This window comes from Impatiens glandulifera, chromosome 8 (assembly GCF_907164915.1).
Source record: "Impatiens glandulifera chromosome 8, dImpGla2.1, whole genome shotgun sequence".
Taxonomy (NCBI): Eukaryota; Viridiplantae; Streptophyta; class Magnoliopsida; order Ericales; family Balsaminaceae; genus Impatiens; species Impatiens glandulifera.
The window spans coordinates 7759768-7781211 of NC_061869.1; the positions used below are offsets into that span (position 1 = coordinate 7759768).

A 21444-nucleotide genomic window follows, 5' to 3' on the forward strand; every position below is an offset into this window, starting at 1 on the left:
TGCGTTGTGTCGTCAATTCGTTTTTCCGGCCATGTTCTTGGTTTACTGGTGGAGGACCTCCAATGATGACTTTGTAGGTTGAATGACGAGTTAAGACCTGTGTAGATGAGTACCTATATGTTTTAGAATTGAAGTGTGAATTCAGTTTAGAGTTTTGAATCCTATTTCGAAATAAGGATTTTCTAGTTTAAATTAAAAAATACATTATAAGTCGAGAAGAAGGAATTTGTTTTGGTTGTCATCCGAGAATGAGTGTCCAATAGTGAGAATGACCGAAGAATTGAAGAGGCCGGTTACCCATTAAATTGAGAAATTTAAAAGACGGGCACGCAGAAGGAAATCTTGAAAAGCGGAAGAAAAATTGGGGCGGCCCGGAGAATCGAACCATTGACCTTGAATCTCCTTGCATCGGTCTTGTAAGTATGAAAATATAGCATACCCTAATGTTGTAATAATATTATTAATTTATAATAATATTAAAATAATATTTTAAATTTTTAGAATTCAGAATATCTCAAAAAAGAGATTAAAAATAAAATTAGGGTGGATTAGTGTGATAATTAAACCCTAATTAAAAATTTTAAACAAAAATCAAAAAGTTTAATTTGAGGCTAAAATATTGTATTTATTTTACCCAAATTAAATCCCAAAAGGGTTGAAATTATTTAATTATGATTTAAAATATAAATTATATATAATTTATGGCTTAAAACAATTAAATAAATACATCAAAATACTCAAAAATAATATAATTGAACATAATTTTTGTTATGTTGTCAAAAACATTTTTGTGTATTAATTTAGTGAAGAAAAATGCAAAAAATGGTTAAAAATTCGATTTTAAATAACTCTTTTATTAAAAATATAAACTGATAATCTTGTGTGGCATCAATTATATTTAAATTTTGTAGTAGGATTAAGGGCAATCGGATCAGCGCTGAATTTTCATCCCGCGCCCAAGAACACGCCACGCATCTGGCTGTAATAGAATTAGTGTGCTCCCGGTCCACACTAGAACAACTAACGGGGACGCTAACCCTGTTAGCCCAAATGCTCCAGCGCTAGCGAAACGCCAACGAAACGCTATGGCGCATTTTGTTTAAACAAAATGACGTCGTTTTGTTCTTCTTCTCTACGAACGCCGGAGGCTGCGCTCGACGCTGGCGACCTTCTAGAAGGCTTATCTCCTTTGTTTCTCACCCTTATCCCTCCATTCTTTCATCCATGTGTACATCTCCTCCTCGCCATCATTTCCCCTATGATCAATAGTCAAGACCTATACTCTACCTACGCTGCTAGGTACGAAATAAAAACGGGGAAGAAGAACTTAGAAAACCAAATCGAAGTTGAATCCGTCCATGATAACCGACCTAACTTGATATAAATAGTCTCTAGGAGATCTTCTTCCAATCCATCAAACAATCATCAAACATTGCAGCCTAAATCAAAGAATTGTCAACAGCTTCGGCAACTAGTTTTTGTAAAAACTTCTCTAGCGAGCTAAGCTTCGATCAAGGGATTAGAAAAGCTTCATACACATCATTAGAGTGTTCTCCAATCACTTGTAAACTTCTAGATCCACTATAATTCAATTTTTGATTCAAATTAGATTTTTTTCAAGTTTGATCGGGTTGATCATATTTAGGGTTTAATTTTTTGTTTTATTTGTTTAAATCATTCCCTAGATTATTTCTAAGCTTGTCGAAAGATTTCAACAATTCAACCTTAAACGAAAAACCCAAATTTGATTTGAAAATCTGGAAAATTTGAATTTTGTGTTCTTGAGCTTTTAAGCTTGAATTTTGATTCAAATAGTTGTTAAACATGTTTGTAAACATGTTAGGATAATTTCCAAATCATAAAATCAACATCCTGATCGTGTTTAATCCAACTTTTTTTTAAAAAAATGGATTTGAATTTTAATTTCAAAAATAGTTACAGAGCTTGATTAGTGTTTTTGTATTGGTTGTGTTCGACTATAAACATCATTTCGAAGCTATTGGAACAAGAATTAGGCCCTGAGATGGCTTAAATCAAAAGTTCCAAATTTTGCCCTAAAATCCATTTTGAAAAATCAATTGTTATAGAGTTCGATTGATCGTGTTTAGGGTTATGGATTATGATCCATACATTCATATGAGTTGTTTGCAACTTACAGATAATATTTTCATGATTTGTATCAAAAGATACAAACCTACAATTCTTATACCAAATGAAGAACACTCGGTCCTCAAAGACCGAGTCCTATAGGACCGAGACCGTGAAGCAAGACCGAGACCAAGAACCGAGAAAATCGACTTAGGACCGAGACCAATGACCGGTCTTATTGAGTTAGGACCGAGCCCGAGGACCGGTTTCTATGAGCAAAGACTAAGGAATTTGACCGAAGATTCTAGCCTAAGTCCAAGAGGATCCTAGACTTGGGACCGAGACTCGCATACCTAGGATTGAACAACCTGAACTTAGGACCGAGCCTCCTGAACCCCGGAGTTGAACCCTACGGTCCTTTGACCGAGTGTCCCGAGCCCGTCCAAGCCCAGATCGATTAAAACGGACCCAAGCCTTAGGACTCCTATCCTAAGGCCTGTTTGGTTCTACTTTTCAAAATCTAAAATTATTTTTGTAATTTTAGAACCCCAATCTATTTTCAAATAATCCCTAAAGGTCGGAAAATGAATTTTAAATATTTTCGGGATATTTCCCAAACAAATATTTTGACTAAGGCCACGTTTGGAATTTATTTTTAAATTTTAATACTTTTATGATATTTTTCGGGATTTTTACTCAATCTTATATCAATGTAATTGCAGGTATACCCTTATAAATATTTTTTTACAATTTTTTACGTAATATAAACTTAACCTTGTTTAGGACCCCAGACTAATAATTAAAGAAAATAAATGTTATAAATAAAACTTTGGATAGACAAACTTTTTTCTTTAAAAATAAAACTGTCATTTGATGAGTGCGGAAGACAAAGGATGAAAGCCCTTCCCCAGGCGTATAAAAAAACAAACACTTATAGAAACTCTAGTATACAGTAAATTTATACACGTACCTTTCACTGATTTTTCTAAAATAATTTGGCAACTCTATTTTCAAATAAATAATTGTTAAATTAATGATGATTGATTAATTTAAACAAGGCTTTAATCAAATTATTATTTTAATTCCCAGATTATTAAATTTTGAGTTAAATTAATTATTTTTACATAGTTAATTTTAAAAAGCTGATGGTACTATCAATATCTTTTAAAATAATGTTTTCTTTTAAAAAGATATCTGACACGCAAACCAAAGTTGAAACGCATCAAACCTCGAGTAACACTGCAATCTCATGTATTGTCATGTGTCCATGACACGTGCTAAGTTACGGGCCAAAGGAACTTCCCGAAGGTTACAGGTCTTAGGCCTGGTAAGCCCAAAGCCTTCATCAAGCATGTTTAGCACACCAGACTACCGAGCCTAGATCAAACCTTCACAACCGAAATATTTTATCATATCCTAACTTTAGGCATTAGCCCAAGCCTAGTTTATATCATATTTGTTTCTTAGTTATATTTCTTTAACCATTTTCTACATTAGAGGCCACAAAAGATTTTATAAATTTCCAAAATAAATAGAAAGTAGTTTTAAATATTTTTTTAGTAATTCTATCAATTATTTCAATTTTAAGGCTCGTTTGGAATTATTTTTCTATTTTTCAAATTTTTTGTGTGTATATTCTTCAACTCCGAAAAAATATCAGATAATCCTAGAATTAAATTTGATTTTTTTGTGCATTTATCTTAATTTTTGAAATGATTTAAGGTTTTGATCAATTTTGACTCTCTCGCAAACCTGTATGATTGTATGTGATTTTCTAGTCTTGACTACAGAATGTAGAAACATGATTAAGAACGAAATTGGAAATTTCCCTTAATATAATTTGATTTGAAGTATATCTTAGAAGTATGTGTATTTAATAAATTTGTGTAAAAGTAGTCATATTTAAAGTCAACAGCTTCGGAGTAGAGACCGTTCATTCGGAAGGGTGTGCATGTCACACAACCGAGGCCCTTACCCACATATAATAAGCATCTAGCCTAAGAAGGATCTTTGGAGAAGAAAAGTGAAAAATAAAAAGCTAAAAAGTGAAAGGATAAAATAAAAGCTTAAACTACATTCTTTACTAATTTCTCAAGGAAAAAAAATTAGGTGGAGACTCAAAACATAAATATAAAATAGAACCGTTAGATGAGCCAAAGACTTTACATGACAGATTTTCGGGCATACACACATATTTGACTCGTTAAACACATTTTTTACATGTTTAATATATTTTTGTCTCGATTAACATATTTTTAACCCGTTAAATAAATATTTGACTTATTATACCCCCATTTAATATGTTTGGACCAATTTAACTAGTTTTATACTCATTTAACACGACCCCACCAAAGTTCCAGTGGTAAGAGTCGACTTAAGAGACCAAAATGTCACGGATTCGATTCCACTTGGAGCGCTTTGAGTTTAAGCGGGGATCATGGTTGTGGGGTGTCATGCTAGTTCTCCTTTAATTCCACAAAAAATAACTCATCAAATACATTTTTAACTCATTTAACAAATATTAGTCTTAATATACCCATTTAAATGTCTTCGACTAATTTAACACCTTTGGACTCATTTAATATATATTTTATACTCATATAACATATTTTTAATCCGTTAGTAAATATTTGACACATTTTTCCCTCTTTAACATTTTTTTGACTAATATAACACGTTTTTACTCGTTAAACTCCCATTTAACATATTTTTAGCTTGTTTAATAAATATTTGACTTGTTTTGTCCTCTTTAACATGCTTTTGACTCGTTTAATACATTTCGACTCATTGAACATATTTTTAGCCTATTTAACAAAAATATGAGCCATTTAGATCAATTTAACACATCCTTGAGTATGGCTGCAAATGAGTCAGACTACTCGTGAGTCGCTCGCGAGTCGCTCAGTTAAAGCTCGATTTGAGTTTGACTTTAACTAAGTTCGAGTCGAGCTCGAACCGATTCGTTTAATATTCAAGTCGAGCTCGAGCTCATATAATACTTGCTCGATGGCTTGTCGAGCTTTTTGAGCATAATAATAAATAATATTTATTTATTTATTTTAATATTAAAATTTAAAATAAACATTTTTTCTTTAAAAATATTTGAAAATTTAATTTTAGTTCAAGTTTTTCGAGCCGAGTTTGTAGGTAAATAGTCGAGCTCGAGTTTAAATTTATAAACTCGTTCGAGCTCAATTTTGAGTCGAGCTAATAAATACTTGTTTTTCGGATTAACTCCCAACATCCAACATCGTCGTTATAATGACATTGCGAATGATTATAAATATCATACTTTGATTGTTAAGCATTTTGTAATTATTTCAAACAAGTATTCCATTAGAAAATAATAGGATTATAGATAATTTTGTAGACAATAATATTGAACAAATCTCTTTGAAATCATGAAAATCAGACCAACTTACCCAATTTTTGTAATTATTTGTCACTACTAGCTAAGTTGTTTAACATTTAGAAAAAGAATCAGGCATCAGCCAAAAAAATGTTAATATTTATAACTTATTTAATATAAAATAAAAGAAAAATAGAAGTATGATTAAAAGTCGTGATTATGTATTGTGAATTGTGATGGGTAGCCACTGATATATAGAAGAATTGAAGAAAATCGTACAGATATTAATAAGAAGAATAAATTATTACGAACATGGCACAACAAGTATGAAGAAAGCTAGGTATGGAAATCAAAGGGTTGACATTCTTAACGGCATATTCCAATTGATTCGGAGCTGATTCTTCTTCAACACCTATAAAAATGTCTTATCCTTTTCTTCAAATTCAACACAAATCTTCCCGCTTTATCTTTGCATGGCTCCTTCAACAATGGCGAAAGCAGAGCATGAACAGAAGCTTCAAGTGCTTGATGCACTTGACAAGGCAAAAACTCAGCTCTACCATTTCACGGCCATCGTGATTGCTGGAATGGGCTTCTTCACAGATGCCTACGATCTCTTCAGCATCTCCTTGGTCACTAAGCTTATGGGTCGGATCTATTATTACGTACCGGGTTCCCCCAAGCCCGGGACTCTCCCACCCGCAGTCTCATCCTCCGTCACCGGTGTGGCCCTCGTCGGAACCCTAGTTGGCCAGCTCTTCTTCGGTTGGCTCGGAGACAAGTTGGGTCGTAAGAAGGTGTACGGTATCACGCTTATTCTCATGGTTGTCTGTTCCCTGGCCTCGGGGCTTTCATTCGGGAGCTCCCCCAAGGGAGTGATGACCACCCTCTGTTTCTTCAGGTTCTGGCTAGGCTTTGGCATCGGCGGGGACTATCCTCTCTCCGCCACCATCATGTCCGAGTACGCCAACAAGAAGACTCGCGGGGCGTTCATAGCCGCCGTGTTTGCCATGCAAGGGTTCGGGATCTTGTTCAGCGGGATTGTTTCTCTCATTGTCTCTGCTTCCTTCGATCGTGCCTTTCCATCCCCGACTTATGCAGTCAGCCCACTCGCCTCAACAAGGCCCGAGTCGGACTACATCTGGAGGATAATACTAATGTTCGGCGCACTCCCCGCCGGGATAACATTCTACTGGAGGATCAAGATGCCCGAAACTGCGCGTTACACGGCCCTGGTGGCTCATAATGCTAAACAGGCGGCTGAGGACATGAAGAGGGTGTTGAACACCGAGATTGTAGCCGAGGAGGAGAAGGTTCAACAGATCATGAACGATTCGTCCAATAACTTTGGACTCTTCACCAAGCAATTCCTTCGCCGTCACGGCCTCCACCTTCTAGGAACCACCTCCACTTGGTTCCTGCTCGACATTGCCTTCTACAGCCAGAACCTCTTCCAAAAGGACATCTTCAGCGCCATCGGTTGGATTCCCAAGGCGGCCACCATGAATGCCATCCAAGAGGTGTATCGTATCGCCAGGGCCCAGACCCTAATCGCGCTTTGTAGCACGGTCCCGGGCTATTGGTTCACCGTAGCTTTGATAGATGTGATCGGGAGGTTCACCATTCAGTTGATTGGTTTCTTCTTCATGACCGTCTTCATGTTTGCTCTCGCGTTCCCATATAACCATTGGACGTTGCCAGAAAATAGAATTGGTTTTGTGGTGATGTATTCGTTGACCTTCTTTTTCGCCAATTTCGGGCCCAACGCGACCACCTTCGTGGTCCCCGCCGAGATCTTCCCGGCCCGATTGAGATCCACTTGTCACGGTATATCGGCGGCAGCAGGGAAGGCCGGAGCTATCGTGGGGGTTTACGGATTCTTGTACGCGGCGCAGTCAAAGGACAAGACCAAGACCGACGCAGGGTACCAACCGGGCATCGGCGTGAAGAATTCTCTCATCATTTTAGGTGTAATAAACGCTCTTGGATTCGTTCTCACCCTCTTGTGCGTGCCTGAGCCCAACGGTAAGTCTCTGGAGGAAATGTCGCGTGAAAACGAAGTTGAAATTACAAGCAACACAAAAGTAACTGTGACGGTTTGATGGATCTATTGATTTATTATGTGTCATGGAAGAAGAGGTGGTAAGGACTAAAAATATCATCCGTCAAACAGCTCATCTTCATCATCCTTCTTTCTTTTTATCCATACATGCTTTGTATTATATTGATTTGAAAATTTTCTACTTGGTTTGTAAGATTTCCTAGAGTGATTTTGTTTTCTTTTCTATATTATGTATTTTTCATACACATTTGTTTCTTGTAAACATTAATCAATGTTAATATTGTGATGTTTTTCTTGATAAATTAAGATGTTCAATATTGATTTATATCAAAAATTGAACTCATGATTAAGGTGAGTAAATGCATGTGTAAACTCAATTCTTATTAATCAACTCATATTTAAACCTATAGATACTTATATATTTTATCCCAAATTTACAATTTAAAAAAAAAAAATCATTATCTCTTGTGGAAAACTGACATTTTTATAATTATGATTTCTATTTTGTAATTTTATACCCTTCAATGAAGGGTAATTTTTTGTTTAGTTTACTATTGAGGAAGATAAAGTACAATAAAGAAAAATTAGAGCATGGAAAAGAAATTTCCTAAAAGATCAAATTACTAAGGCAATTTATAAATCAAATTTTAGTTAGCCTGAGTTTTCTTGATTTTTAAGAACTGTTGAGTGAGTAATTTAATCTTGCCGAGATTTATATTTTGAAGTTTATAAAAAAAATTATTTTTGAAAAATTTATGTTTGTTTGATTTTAATCTTGTGTTTTGATGTTAATTTAATTTTCATTGTGTTTCATTTTATATTTCTAACCTAGGGTAAAACAAATCAAAAACTTACAATCAAACAAAAACTAAAAGAAGCAAAAGAAAATAAAAAACGGAATTAAACAAGAAAAAGCTTGAAGCTGAAGAAGCGCCGCTCAAAGAGCGTCGGAAGCATTGTCCAGCAGCAGCAGCAGGCGAGACAGGACCTCTTCTTCGGTCCTAAGCGTCGGCAAATGTAGCCATGGCCTTGGGTTTGGCTGGGCTCCACGGTCGGACGCTGAGCAGGAGCAGAATGCGGAACAAGCGCCGCTACGTGCGCCAGGAGTTGAAGAATATGCGCCAGGAACGGATGAACATGTGCCGCTACTGAAGAACAGGTCTAAACTTAGTTTCTCTGGTTATGGGTGTTTGCAGCCCTAAATCTAACTATTTGGTAGTCCAAAATGGCTCCTTTTTCAAATATATTTGGACTATAATATTTTTAACACATAATATGAAAAAAAAATATAAAAAAAAAACGCAATATCATTCAGATCAAAATCAAGAAAATTAAAGATTAAAATATAAAGTTTAATTTTTAATCTATTGTTAGTTTAGGTTTTTGTTTTGATTCTTAATCTAATCTTGTTTAGATGTGTTATTTATCAAATATATTGGTACTCGTTTATTTATAACACATAATACTTCGATAACATGCAAAGAAAATACATCATTGACCGGATTTTTATCAAGATCTAATTAAAATAAAATATAAACTTTCAGTTTTTTCCAGTTTTAAGGCCAATTTAAAGTTTTTTTTTAATATTTTTCGGTCAAATGACCTTTATTTTTTTTTAAAAAAATTAAAATCCACTAGAGCTAAATTGATTTATTTACTAAATAAGGGAGATGGTTTTAATACAAAATCAGTTACTTCCCCTTAGCTAATCATTTTAGACTATCTAAAGATCAGTCGCCTTCAACAGAGAATGTAAAAAATTACATGGTCACCGTTCTGTATTCCTCTACTATTGGTTTTATTATGTATGCGATGGTTTGCACACGACCAGACATTGCAAATACAATGGCTGTTGTTAGCAGATTTATGAGCAACCCAGGTATAGACAACATTAGATACTACGATATTTAAGAGGAAATATGAGTATCTCTTTGTATTTTCGAAAGTCTAACATGGGTTTGGAAGGATACGTTGATGCAGACAATGGTGGTGATGTTGATAGTAGGAAGAGAGCAATATGGTACATCTATAATCTGAGAAGTAGTGCAATCAATTGGGTTTCAAAACTGTAAAAACATGTTGCTCTTTCTAGTTGCGATGCAGAGTATGTTGTTGTGATAGAGGTTGCTAAGGATATGATGTGGTTACAACTTTTTTGTAAGAATTGGGTCAAGACTACGAGAGAAATGTGTTGTGATAGTCAGAGTGCCAATCATTTGACAAATAATTCGATTTATCATGGCACGACAAAAGATATATAGGTTCGTTATCATTTCATCCGACCAGCTTTATAAGATGGAGTGTTAGTTCTTGAGAAGATTTCCGGGAGTGAAAATCCAACTGATTTGCTGACGAAAGCTATGTCAAACGAGAAACTAAAGTTGAGCGCAACTTTAGTTGGCCTTTTTTGTTAAGACATCGGATGGAGAGCTGCTACCGATTGAGAGAATATAAAGTTAGTCTCCGAGTGAGTGATTGTCAAGTTGTAGAGCCTACAATTATAACAAACTCTAAAAAAAGTTTAATAGAGTTTATTGGGTTTGTGATTGAGTTTGGGCCTTATCAAGAGTTATTTAAGTTTTATTATTTTAATGTTTACCCTATAAATATATTGTTGTTAAGAATTTTACAGAAAATGTATAATTTTAGAGAGATAATAGTGTAAGGCAAAAAAAAACTTTGTATTCCTTTTTCTTCATAGTAAAATTAGGTGGCGGTTGAAGTGGACATAGATCATTTTGTGTCAACCACTAAAAATCTATGTCTTCTTGTGTTATTATCTTCTTGTGTTTTTACATATCGTTTCAAGCAGGTTAGATTTGGGGTATCCAAATCCTAACCGAAGATCTCAACCCGACCATCTAGAAGGTTCGAGGAGCGTTAGGGGGGCGTCAATTTTATACGGAAAGAAACAGACGAAAAAGTTAGATTTTATAAAGAATATTTGAGAGAGTTAAAGAGGATTAGTGATTATGATTAGTTTCCTAAAGGGGGAGAGGAGAATTAGAGAAGGGGAGAGGTTGAAGGCATCGAGAGAGGAGACCGCCATCAAAGCTCGAGCTAGAGTTTTTCTATTTTTTTGTGATCTTTGTTTTCTATTTTTTTGTGATCTTTGTAGGAAGACTTTGAATCAAATTCCAGTCCACTGAATAGTTACATGAGTCGATTGTTTCTCAACTAATATTAAGCTTCAATTCACCGTATAACATAAACTCTCAATTGATATTCAATTTCAATTATTTAAATTTTTGTGTTCATCGATGGCTTGTAATTGTTAGATTTATTATTGCATTTATACTCTAAATGTGATTTTAGAACTATATTTCAACTTGGATTTCGCTAATAATCCCAATCTCAAATTTACATATTTTCTAACCAAAATCCTAAATCATTCGATCATCATCATCGGGCTCTTGTTAGAGGGTGATGATCATAAATAATTTTTAGATCATTTATGATTATTTGAGAATCGAATTAGTTAATTATAATTACGTTTAGATAGATTGCTAAGATATAAGAAAAAAACACAAAAATAAGTTTTATGAAAAACAGAGGGTAGATAATGTTGGGAATTTTAAAATGAAGATTACTTTTATACTGTAATCTAGCAATGTGAGATGGGTAAATGCATAGGTTATCCAAGTCTAAAACAGAAGATCAAGCACAGAACAAAAGAACACCAGATTTACGTGGAAAACCCTCTCAACCTGGAGGGTAAAAAACCACGGGACCAACCAGCAAATTTCACTATAAGCAAGAAACAGATACAAGTGTTCTTCTCAACTTTAAACCCAAAGTTGAGGTATACAAACAGAGAAAACCAATTTCATTTAGACTCAAGCTAGTCTAGATATAAGACAACAAGAAATTGGAACCTGAAGGTGAAAATGTAAGAGATCTACTTCCTCCTTCTCTTCTTCTTCCTCTGTTTCTTCTCTTCTTTGCAGAATATCTTCTCTCTCTAGAAGTGATAGAATGAGCGGAATTCTTAGGTTTTGTTTGTTTTATTAAATGCCTAATTGGGCTGGACCCAAAGGCCCAACAATCTCCCCCTCCAGCCCACGGAGAGAGGCACACCGATCTTCAAGTCATCACTTGGTATTCATACCGACAAGCCGACAACAGAGCTCGAGCTTGTCTTTTGGAACAATCTTCGTAAACATGTCTGATGGGTTCTTATCCGTGTGGATTTTCTTCAACTTCATCTGTTGGTTTTCTATTACATCTCTTAACCAATGAAACCTCACATCAATATGCTTAGTTCTGGAATGATATGTAGCATTCTTGCTCAAATCTATGGCACTCTGGCTATCACAGAAAACAATTGCATCTTCTTGTTGCATACCAAACTCTAGGAGAAATCTAATCATCCACAATAACTCCTTACCAGCTTCAGTTGCTGCAATGTATTTTGCTTCTATTGTTGATAAAGCCACACATTTTTGCAACTTGGATTGCCATGACACGGCTCCCCCTGCAAAAGTAAACACATAACCCGAAGTGGATTTTCTGTTATCTAGATCTCCAGCCATATCAGCATCTTTATAACCTTCTAACACAGCTTCATCATTTCCAAAACTCAAACACAAATTGGAAGTGCCTCTTAGATATCTAAGAATCCACTTCACTACTTCCCAATGTTGTTTTCCTGGATTAGAGAGGAACCTACTTACCACATCGACTGCATGCGTTATATCTGGCCTAGTACAAACCATTGCATACATCAAACTCCCTACAGTTGAGGAGTATGGAACACTTGACATTTCATCATTTTCTTTCTCTGTTGATGGACACATCTTCTTGCTCAATTTAAAATGGCTAGGAAGTGGACAACTTACTTCCTTTACTCCTTGCATGTTGAATCTTTCAAGCACCCTTTCAATGTACTTCTCTTGTGACAACCAAAGTCTCTTAGCCTTTCTATCACGAGTAATTTGCATTCCCAATATCTGACGTGCTTGGCCCATGTCCTTCATATCAAATGTCTTGGATATCTCCTTCTTCAACATTGCTATTTTCTCAGCATCATGTCCTACAATCAACATATAATCAACATAAAGTAAAAGGATCAGAAACTTTCCATTAGAAAATCTTTTGAAGTAAACACATGGATCTGTCTTGGTTCTCTGGTACCCATTACTCATCATAAAATAGTCAAATTTCTTGTACCACTGTCTCGGAGCTTGTTTCAAACCGTATAGACTCTTCTTCAATTTGCAAACCATGTTCTCATTTTCTTTCACTTCAAAACCCTCTGGTTGCACCATGTAGATCTCTTCTTCCAATTTACCATGAAGAAATGCAGTTTTTACATCAAGTTTCTCAAGCTCAAGGTCTAAGTTAGCTACTAGACCTAACACTGTACGAATGAAAGTCATCTTTACCATTGGTGAGAAAATCTCCTCAAAGTCGATGCCCTGTTTCTGTCCAAAACCCTTTACAACAAGTCGAGCTTTGTACTTCATAATTTCTCCATTTTCATCTCTCTTTATCTTGAACACCCATTTGTTTCTCAATGCCTTTCGGCCCTTAGGAAGTTCCACCAGCTCATATGTGCCCATCTCTTGCAATGACTTCATCTCATCTTTCATTGCATTCTGCCACTTAACTTTGTCTTTATGAACTTGTGCCTCCTGAAAACTTTTTGGCTCTCCTTCTTCTGTCAATAGTATATACTCTGAAGAAGGGTACATTTTAGAAGGTTGGTGCTCTCTTTCAAACCTTCTTAATGGGGTCTCTTCTGGCTCCTCATGATGATGTTGCTCCCCCTGCTTAGGAACATCATAAATAGTCTCATCATCATTATTACCATTCATGTAAGAGGTTTCTTCAGTGGCTTCTTCATTATGTTCATCTTCATCTATTACTGTTGACTGTACATGTGAAGGAATTGGTATGAGTTCTATGGACTCATCAACTCTCTCTGACTTCTCAATGATTTCTGGATTTATCACATTCTGACCCTCGAAGAACACAACATCTCTACATCTAACAAATCTCTTCTTTTCTGGGTCCCATAATCTGTACCCAAATTCCTCATTTCCATACCCAAGGAAAATACATGGAATTGCTTTATCATCCAACTTGGATCTTTGCTCCTTTGAAATATGCACATATGCTTTGCATCCAAACACCCTTAGATGCGAGTATGAAATATTCTTCTTAGACCATACTCTTTCTGGTATTTCAAACTTCAAAGGAACAGAGGATGACATGTTTATGAGATAACAAGCTGTGCGAACTGCTTCTGCCCAAAACTGTTTTGGCAACTTTGTCATCTTCAGCATGCATCTCACCTTTTCTACAATGGTGCGATTCATTCTCTCAGCCACACCATTTTGTTGTGGAGTTCCATGCACTGTTTTCTCATGTCGAATTCCATATTTTACACAATATTCTTTAAACTCCTTGGAAATATACTCTCCTCCGTTATCAGAGCGAAGACATTTCAGCTTATTGTCTGTCTCTCTTTCTACCATGACATGGAACTCTTGAAAGTAATTAAATACCTGGTCTTTCGTTCTCATGAAATAAACCCACACCTTTCTAGATGCATCATCAATAAATGTTAGAAAGTATCGATTGCCACCCAATGACTCCTCCTCAAAAGGACCACACACATCAGAATAAACCAAGTCCAGCACATTTTGTTTCCTTTCTAATGTTTGACTAAAAGAGACTCTGTATTGCTTACCAAATGGGCAGTAGTCGCATAGATCCAAAACCTCATCTTTGGTTGAGGGGATGTGAAGCTTCCTCACTAGAATTTGTAACCCTTTCTCACTCATGTGGCCGAGACGTTGATGCCACAGATTTAAAGAGCTTTCAGCTTGTACTGCATTCAACCCATTCTTGAATATCTTCACATGGGTTCTGTATAAGGAGTTCCACGATTTCCCTTTTGCTACAATTATTGATCCCTTACTGAGCTTCCATTCTCCACTACCAAGATAATGCTTGAATACATCTTTGTCCAATGCATCACCTGATATCAAGTTTAGACGCAAATCAGGAATATGTCGCACATCTTTCAGTGTTAACTGATGTCCCAGCTCTGTCTGCAAACAAATATCACCAATACCTACAATGCTCGAGTGACTAGTATTACCCATCTTCACTGTACCAAGATCTACAGCCTTGTAAGTCATGAAGAACTCTCTATTTGGTGTAACATGATAGCAAGCACCTGTATCAACTATCCACTCAACTCCTTGGTGACTTTCTACATGTAGATATTGTTCTTTTTCACAAGAAAGAATTACTACATCATCTGCAGTTACTGTGGCTGTGGTATTTCTAATCTCATCATCTTTCTTCTGATTTTTGTCTTCATTCTGAAGTCTTTTCCAGGCTCTACAATTTTTCTTTATGTGACCTTCTTTACCATAGTGATAACACTGTCTTCCCTTAGATTTTGATCTGCCTCTGAACTTGCTATGACCTCTTGATTGTTATCGGTATTCAGCTCTTCCCATGTTATCTGTGACAAGGGCTTGTGCACTATTTGTATTAGTTGACTTCCTTCTTGTCTCCTCATTGAACAAACTGCTAGTAATTATACTCATAGTAAGAACACCATTCGGAGCTGCATTACTGACTGTCACAACCAATGGCTCCCAACTGTCGGGCAATGATCCCAATAGCAATAAGGCTTGCAGCTCATCTTCTAAGGTCATCTCCATCACTGACAATTGATTAATCAAGCTTTGAAACTCATTTAAATGCTCAACAACACCTGCACCTTCTCTGAATTTCAGATTTACTAACTTTCGAATCAGAAACGCTTTGTTACCTACTGTTTTCTGCTCATACAATGACTCCAGCTTCTTCCACAACTCATGTGCACTCCTCTCACTTGCTACATGGTGGTACACGCTATCATCAAGCACTGTCTAATTGTGCCAACTACTTTCCTGTTCAATTTTTTCCAATCACTGTCAGACATATCTTTTGGCTTCGCACTATCTCCTTCAACCGGCTCATACAAGTCTTTACAGTAAAGGATATCCTCCATCTTGGATTTCCAAATCTTCCATTTATTATTTGTCAACCGGATCATTGTGCTATTTCCTTCCATCTCAACCTACAAAAGCACTCTTCAAAATAAACCTAACAGCTCTGATACCACTTGTTGGGAATTTTAAAATGAAGATTACTTTTATACTGTAATCTAGCAATGTGAGATGGGTAAATACACAGGTTATCCAAGTCTAAAACAGAAGATCAAGCACAGAACAAAAGAACACCATATTTACGTGGAAAACCCTCTCAACCTGGAGGGTAAAAAACCACGGGGCCAACCAGCAAATTTCACTATAAACAAGAAACAGATACAAATATTCTTCTCAACTTTAAACCCAAAGTTGAGGTATACAAACAGAGAAAACCAATTTCATTTACACTCAAGCTAGTCTAGATATAAGACAACAAGAAATTGGAACCCGAAGGTGAAAATGTAAGAGATCTACTTCCTCCTTCTCTTCTTCTTCCTCTATTTCTTCTCCTCTGTTTCTTCTCTTCTTTGCAGAATATCTTCTCTCTCTAGAAGTGATAGAATGAGAAGCATTCTTAGGTTTTGCTTATTTTATTAAATGCCTAATTGGGCTGGACTCAAATGCCCAACAGATAAATGATGTGTTAAGGTTGATTTAGGAAAGTTCTAAATAACTTAAGGAACATCTCGAAAGTCTTATAATTAAATTAGATGCGTTGTGTCGCCAATTCGTTTTTCCGGCCATGTTCTTGGTTTACTGGTGGAGGACCTCCAATGATTACTTTGTAGGTTGAATGACGAGTTAAGACCTGTGTAGATGAGTACCTATATGTTTTAGAATTGAAATGTGAATTCAGTTTAGAGTTTTGAATCATATTTCGAAATAAGGATTTCTAGTTTTAATTAAAAAATACATTATAAGTCGAGAAGAAGGAATTTGTTTTGGTTGTCATCCGAGAATGAGTGTCCAATAGTGAGAATGACCGAAGAATTGAAGAGGCCGGTTACCCATTAAATTGAGAAATTCAAAAGACAGACACGCAGAAGGAAATCTTGAAAAGCGGAAGAAAAATTGGGGCGGCCCGAAGAATCGAACCATTGACCTTGAATCTCCTTGCATCGGTCTTGTAAGTATGAAAATATAGCATACCTAATGTTGTAATAATATTATTAATTTATAATAATATTAAAATAATATTTTAAATTTTTAGAATTCAAAATATCTAAAAAAGAGATTAAAAGTCAAATTAGGGTGGATTAGTGTGATAATTAAACCCTAATTAAAAATTTTAAACAAAAATCCAAAAGTTTAATTTGAGGCTAAAATATTGTATTTATTTTACCCAAATTAAACCCCAAAAGGGTTGAAATTATTTAATTATGATTTAAAGCATAAATTATATATAATTTATGGCTTAAAACAATTAAATAAATACATCAAAATACTCAAAAATAAAATAATTGAACATAATTTTTGTTATGTTGTCAAAAATATTTTGTGTATTACTTTAGTGAAGAAAAATGCAAGAAAAGGGTTAAAAATTCGATTTAAATAACTCTTTTATTAAAAATGTAAACTGATAATCTTGTGTGGCATCAATTATATTTAAATTTTGTAGTAGGATTAAGGTCAATCGGATCAGCACTGAATTTTCATCCCGCGCTCAGGAACACGCTACACATCTGGCTGTAATAGAATTAGTGTGCTCCCGGGTCCACACTAGAACAACTAACGGGGACTCTAACCCTGTTAGCCCAGATGCTCCAGCGCTAACGAAACGCCAACGAAATGCAATGGCGCGTTTTGTTTAAACAAAACGACGTCGTTTTGTTCTTCTTCTTTGCGAACGCCGGAGGATGCGCTCAACGCTAGCGACCTTCTAGAAGGCTTATCTCCTTTGTTTCTCAACCTTATCCCTCCATTCTTTCATCCATGTGTACATCTCCTCCTCGCTATCATTTCCCCTGTGATAAATAGTCAAGACCTATACTCTACCTACGCTGCTAAGTACGAAATAAAAACGGGGAAGAAGAACTTAGAAAACCAAATCGAAGTTGAATCCGTCCTGATAACCGACCTAACTCGGTATAAATAGTCTCTAGGTGATCTTCTTCCAATCCATTAAACAATCATCAAATATTGCAGCCTAAATTAAAGAATTGTCAACAGCTTCGGCGACTGGTTTTTGTAAAAACTTCTACAGCGAGCTAAGCTTCGATCAAGGGATTAGGAAACCTTCATACACATCATTAGAGTGTTCTCCAATCACTTGTAAGCTTCAGATCCACTATAATTCAATTTGTGATTCAAAATTTGATTTTTTTCAAGTTTGATCGGGTTGATCATATTTAGGGTTTAATTTTTTTTGTTTTATTTATTTAAATCATTCCCTAGATTATTTCTAAGCTTGTCGAAAGATTTTAACAATTCAACCTTAAACGAAAAACCCAAATTTGATTTGAAAATCTGGAAAATTTGAATTTTGTGTTCTTGAGATTTTAAGCTTGAATTTTGATTCAAATAGTTGTTAAACATGTTTGTAAACATGTTAGGATGATTTCCAAACCATAAAATCCACATCCTGGTCGTGTTTAATCCAATTGATTTTTTTAAAAAAAAATGGATTTGAATTTTAGTTTCAAAAATAGTTACAGAGCTTGATTAGTGTTTTGTTTTTGTTGTGTTCGACTATAAACATCATTTCGAAGCTATTGAAACAAGAATTAGGCCCTGAGATGGCTTCAATCAAAAGTTCCAAATTTTGCCCAAAAAACCATTTTGAAAAATCAATTGTTATAGAGTTCGATTGATCGTGTTTAGGGTTATGAATTATGATCCATACATTCATATGAGTTGTTTGCAACTTACAGATCATATTTTCATGATTTGTATCAAAAGATACAAACATACAATTCTTATACCAAATGAAGAACACTCGGTCCTCGACGACCGAATCCTATAGGACCGGGACCGTGAAGCAAGACCGAGACTAAGAACCGAGAAAATCGACTTAGGACTGAGACCAATGACCGGTCTTATTGAGTTATGACCGAGCCCGAGGACCGGTTTCTATGAGCAAGGACTGAGAAATTTGACCGAAGATTCTAGCCTAAGACCAAGAGGTCCGACTTGGGACCAAGACTCCCGGGTCCTACGACCGAGGATCCTAGACTTAGGACCGAGACTCGCAGACCTAGGATCGAACAACCTGAACTTAGGACCGAGCCTCCTGAACCCTAGAGTTAAACCCTACGGTCCTTTGACCGAGTGTCCCGAGCCCGTCCGAGCCCAGATCGATTAAAATGGACCCAAGCCTTAGGACTCCTATCCTAAGGCCTGTTTGGTTCCACTTTTCAAAATCTAGAATTATTTTTGTAATTTTAGAACCCCAATCCATTTTTAAATAATCCCTAAAGGTCAGAAAATGAATTTTAAATATTTTCGGGATATTTCCCAAACAAATATTTTGACTAAGGCCACGTTTGGAATTTTTTAAATTCTAATACTTTTATGATATTTTTCGGGGTTTTTACTCAATCTTATATCAATGTAATTGCAGGTATACCCTTCTAAATAATTTTTTACAATTTTTTACGTAATATAAATTTAACCTTGTTTAGGACCCCGGACTAATAATTAAAGAAAATAAATGTTATAAATAAAATTTTTGATAGACAAACTTTTTTCTTTAAAAATAAAACTGTCATTTGACGAGCGCGGAAGACAAAGCATGAAAGCCCTTCCCTGGGCGTATAAAAAAAACAAACACTTATAGAAACTCTAGTATACAGTACATTTATACACGTACCTTTCACTGATTTTTCTAAAATCATTTGGCGACTCTATTTTCAAATAAATAATTGTTAAATTGATGATGTTTGATTAATTTAAACAAGGCTTTAATCAAATTGTTATTTTAATTCCCAGATTATTAAAATTTGAGTTAAATTAATTATTTTTACATACTTAATTTTAAAAAGCTGACGGTACTATCAAAATATTTTAAAATAATGTTTTCTTTTAAAAAGATATCTGACACGCAAACCAAAGTTGAAACGCATCAAACCTCGAGTCACACTGCAATCTCATGTATTGTCATGTGTCCATGACACGTGCTAAGTTACGGGCCAAAGGAACTTCCCGAAGTTACAAGTCTTAGGCCTGGTAAGCCCAAAGCCTTCATCAAGCATGTTTAGCACACCAGACTACCGAGCCTAGATTAAACCTCCACAACCGAAATATTTTATCATATCCTAACTTTAGGCATAAGCTCAAGCCTAGTTTATATCATATTTGTTTCTTAGTTATATTTCTTTAACCATTTTCTACACTAGAGGCCACAAAAGATTTTATAAACTTCCAAAATAAATAGAAAGCAATTTTAAATATTTTTTTAATAATTCTATCAATTATTTCAATTTTAAGGCTCGTTTGGAATTATTTCTCTATTTTTCCAAATTTCTTGTGTGTATATTCTTTAACTCCGATAAAATCTCAGATAATCCTATAATTAAACTTGATTTTTTTGTGCACTTATCTTAATTTTTGAAATGATTTAAGGTTTTGATCGATTTTGACTCTCTCGCAAACACGTATGATTGTATCTGATTTTCTAGTCTTGACTACAGAATGTAGAAACATGATTAAGAACGAAATTGGGAATTTCCCTTAACATATTTTTAGCTTGTTTAATAAATATTTGACTTGTTTTGTCCTCTCTAACATGCTTTTGAGTCGTTTAATACATTTCGACTCATTGAACATATTTTTAGCCTATTTAACAAAAATATGAGCCATTTAGATCAATTTAACACATCCTTGAGTATGGCTGCAAATGAGTCAAACAACTCGTGAGTCGCTCGCGAGTCGCTAAGTTAAAGCTCGATTTGAGTTTGACTTTAACTAAGTTCGAGTCGAGCTCGAACCGGTTCGTTTAATATTCAAGTCGAGTTCGAGCTCATATAATACTTGCTCGATGGCTTGTCGACCTTTTTGAGCATAATAATAAATAATATTTATTTATTTATTTTAATATTAAAATTTAAAATAAACATTTTTTCTCTACAAATATTTGAAAATTTAATTTTAGTTCAAGCTTTTCGAGCCGAGTTTGTAGGTAAATAGTGGAGCTCGAGTTTAAATTTATAAACTCGTTCGAGCTCAATTTTGAGTCGATCTAATAAATACTTAATCGAATCGAGTTCGAGCTCGTTGGCTTTATACTTTTTTTTTTCTTTTTTTTCTAACAATTACCCACCACTCAATTCTATTATAAAATAAATATTGAATATTAACTCTATACAATTTGATAGTTCAACATGCATTTTAAAACAAATATATTAATTCTAAACAATTTGAAAGTTGAACATGTATTTTCCGGAAAAGGAAGGGAGGGAATATGTACGGCTAACCTTTCTGACTTTTTTTATTTTATTTTTTTATTTTAGGTTACAATTACAAGTTTATATATAAGAACTTGTTTGGTTATAATTTATTTATATAAATCTTAGTATTTAAATAATGTTTATTGATAGTAATTTTTAAGAAAATGGTTTCAAATTTTTTGTTTTTTTTTTTTTATGTGTGTGTAAAGTAACTTAAAAATAATATTAATAAATAATGATAAAATATAAAAATAAAAAATGATATTTTAGTAAATGAATTAAATAATATTATTGATGAAATAGGCGTAGGAATGACAATTTGAAACCGCTCCGTGAAAACCGAACCGAATTGTTCTGTTTGGAACGGTTTTTCTCCTAAACCGAACGGGAATGGGGCGGGAATGGTATTTGTGTCTCCCGCCCCGAACCCTCCTCGATCTCACCCCGTTTCTGCCCCGAGCACTATAAATATAATTAAATATATTAAATCACCATTATATTTATTTCTTCAAATATAAGAGTTTTAAGTTTATTTCATTATAAAAATATAAATTTTTTATATATTTC

The 21444-nt window shown here is 34.9% G+C and overlaps 1 protein-coding gene across 1 annotated transcript; it reads left to right on the top strand.

Annotated features, from left to right (window-relative positions):
* Positions 1-5925: 5925 nt before the first annotated feature.
* LOC124912865 (probable inorganic phosphate transporter 1-3) lies at positions 5926-7539 on the top strand. The gene has a single exon (XM_047453504.1). It carries the CDS (start codon positions 5926-5928, stop codon positions 7537-7539), a length of 1614 nt encoding a protein of 537 aa, XP_047309460.1.
* The last annotated feature ends 13905 nt before the right edge of the window (positions 7540-21444 follow it).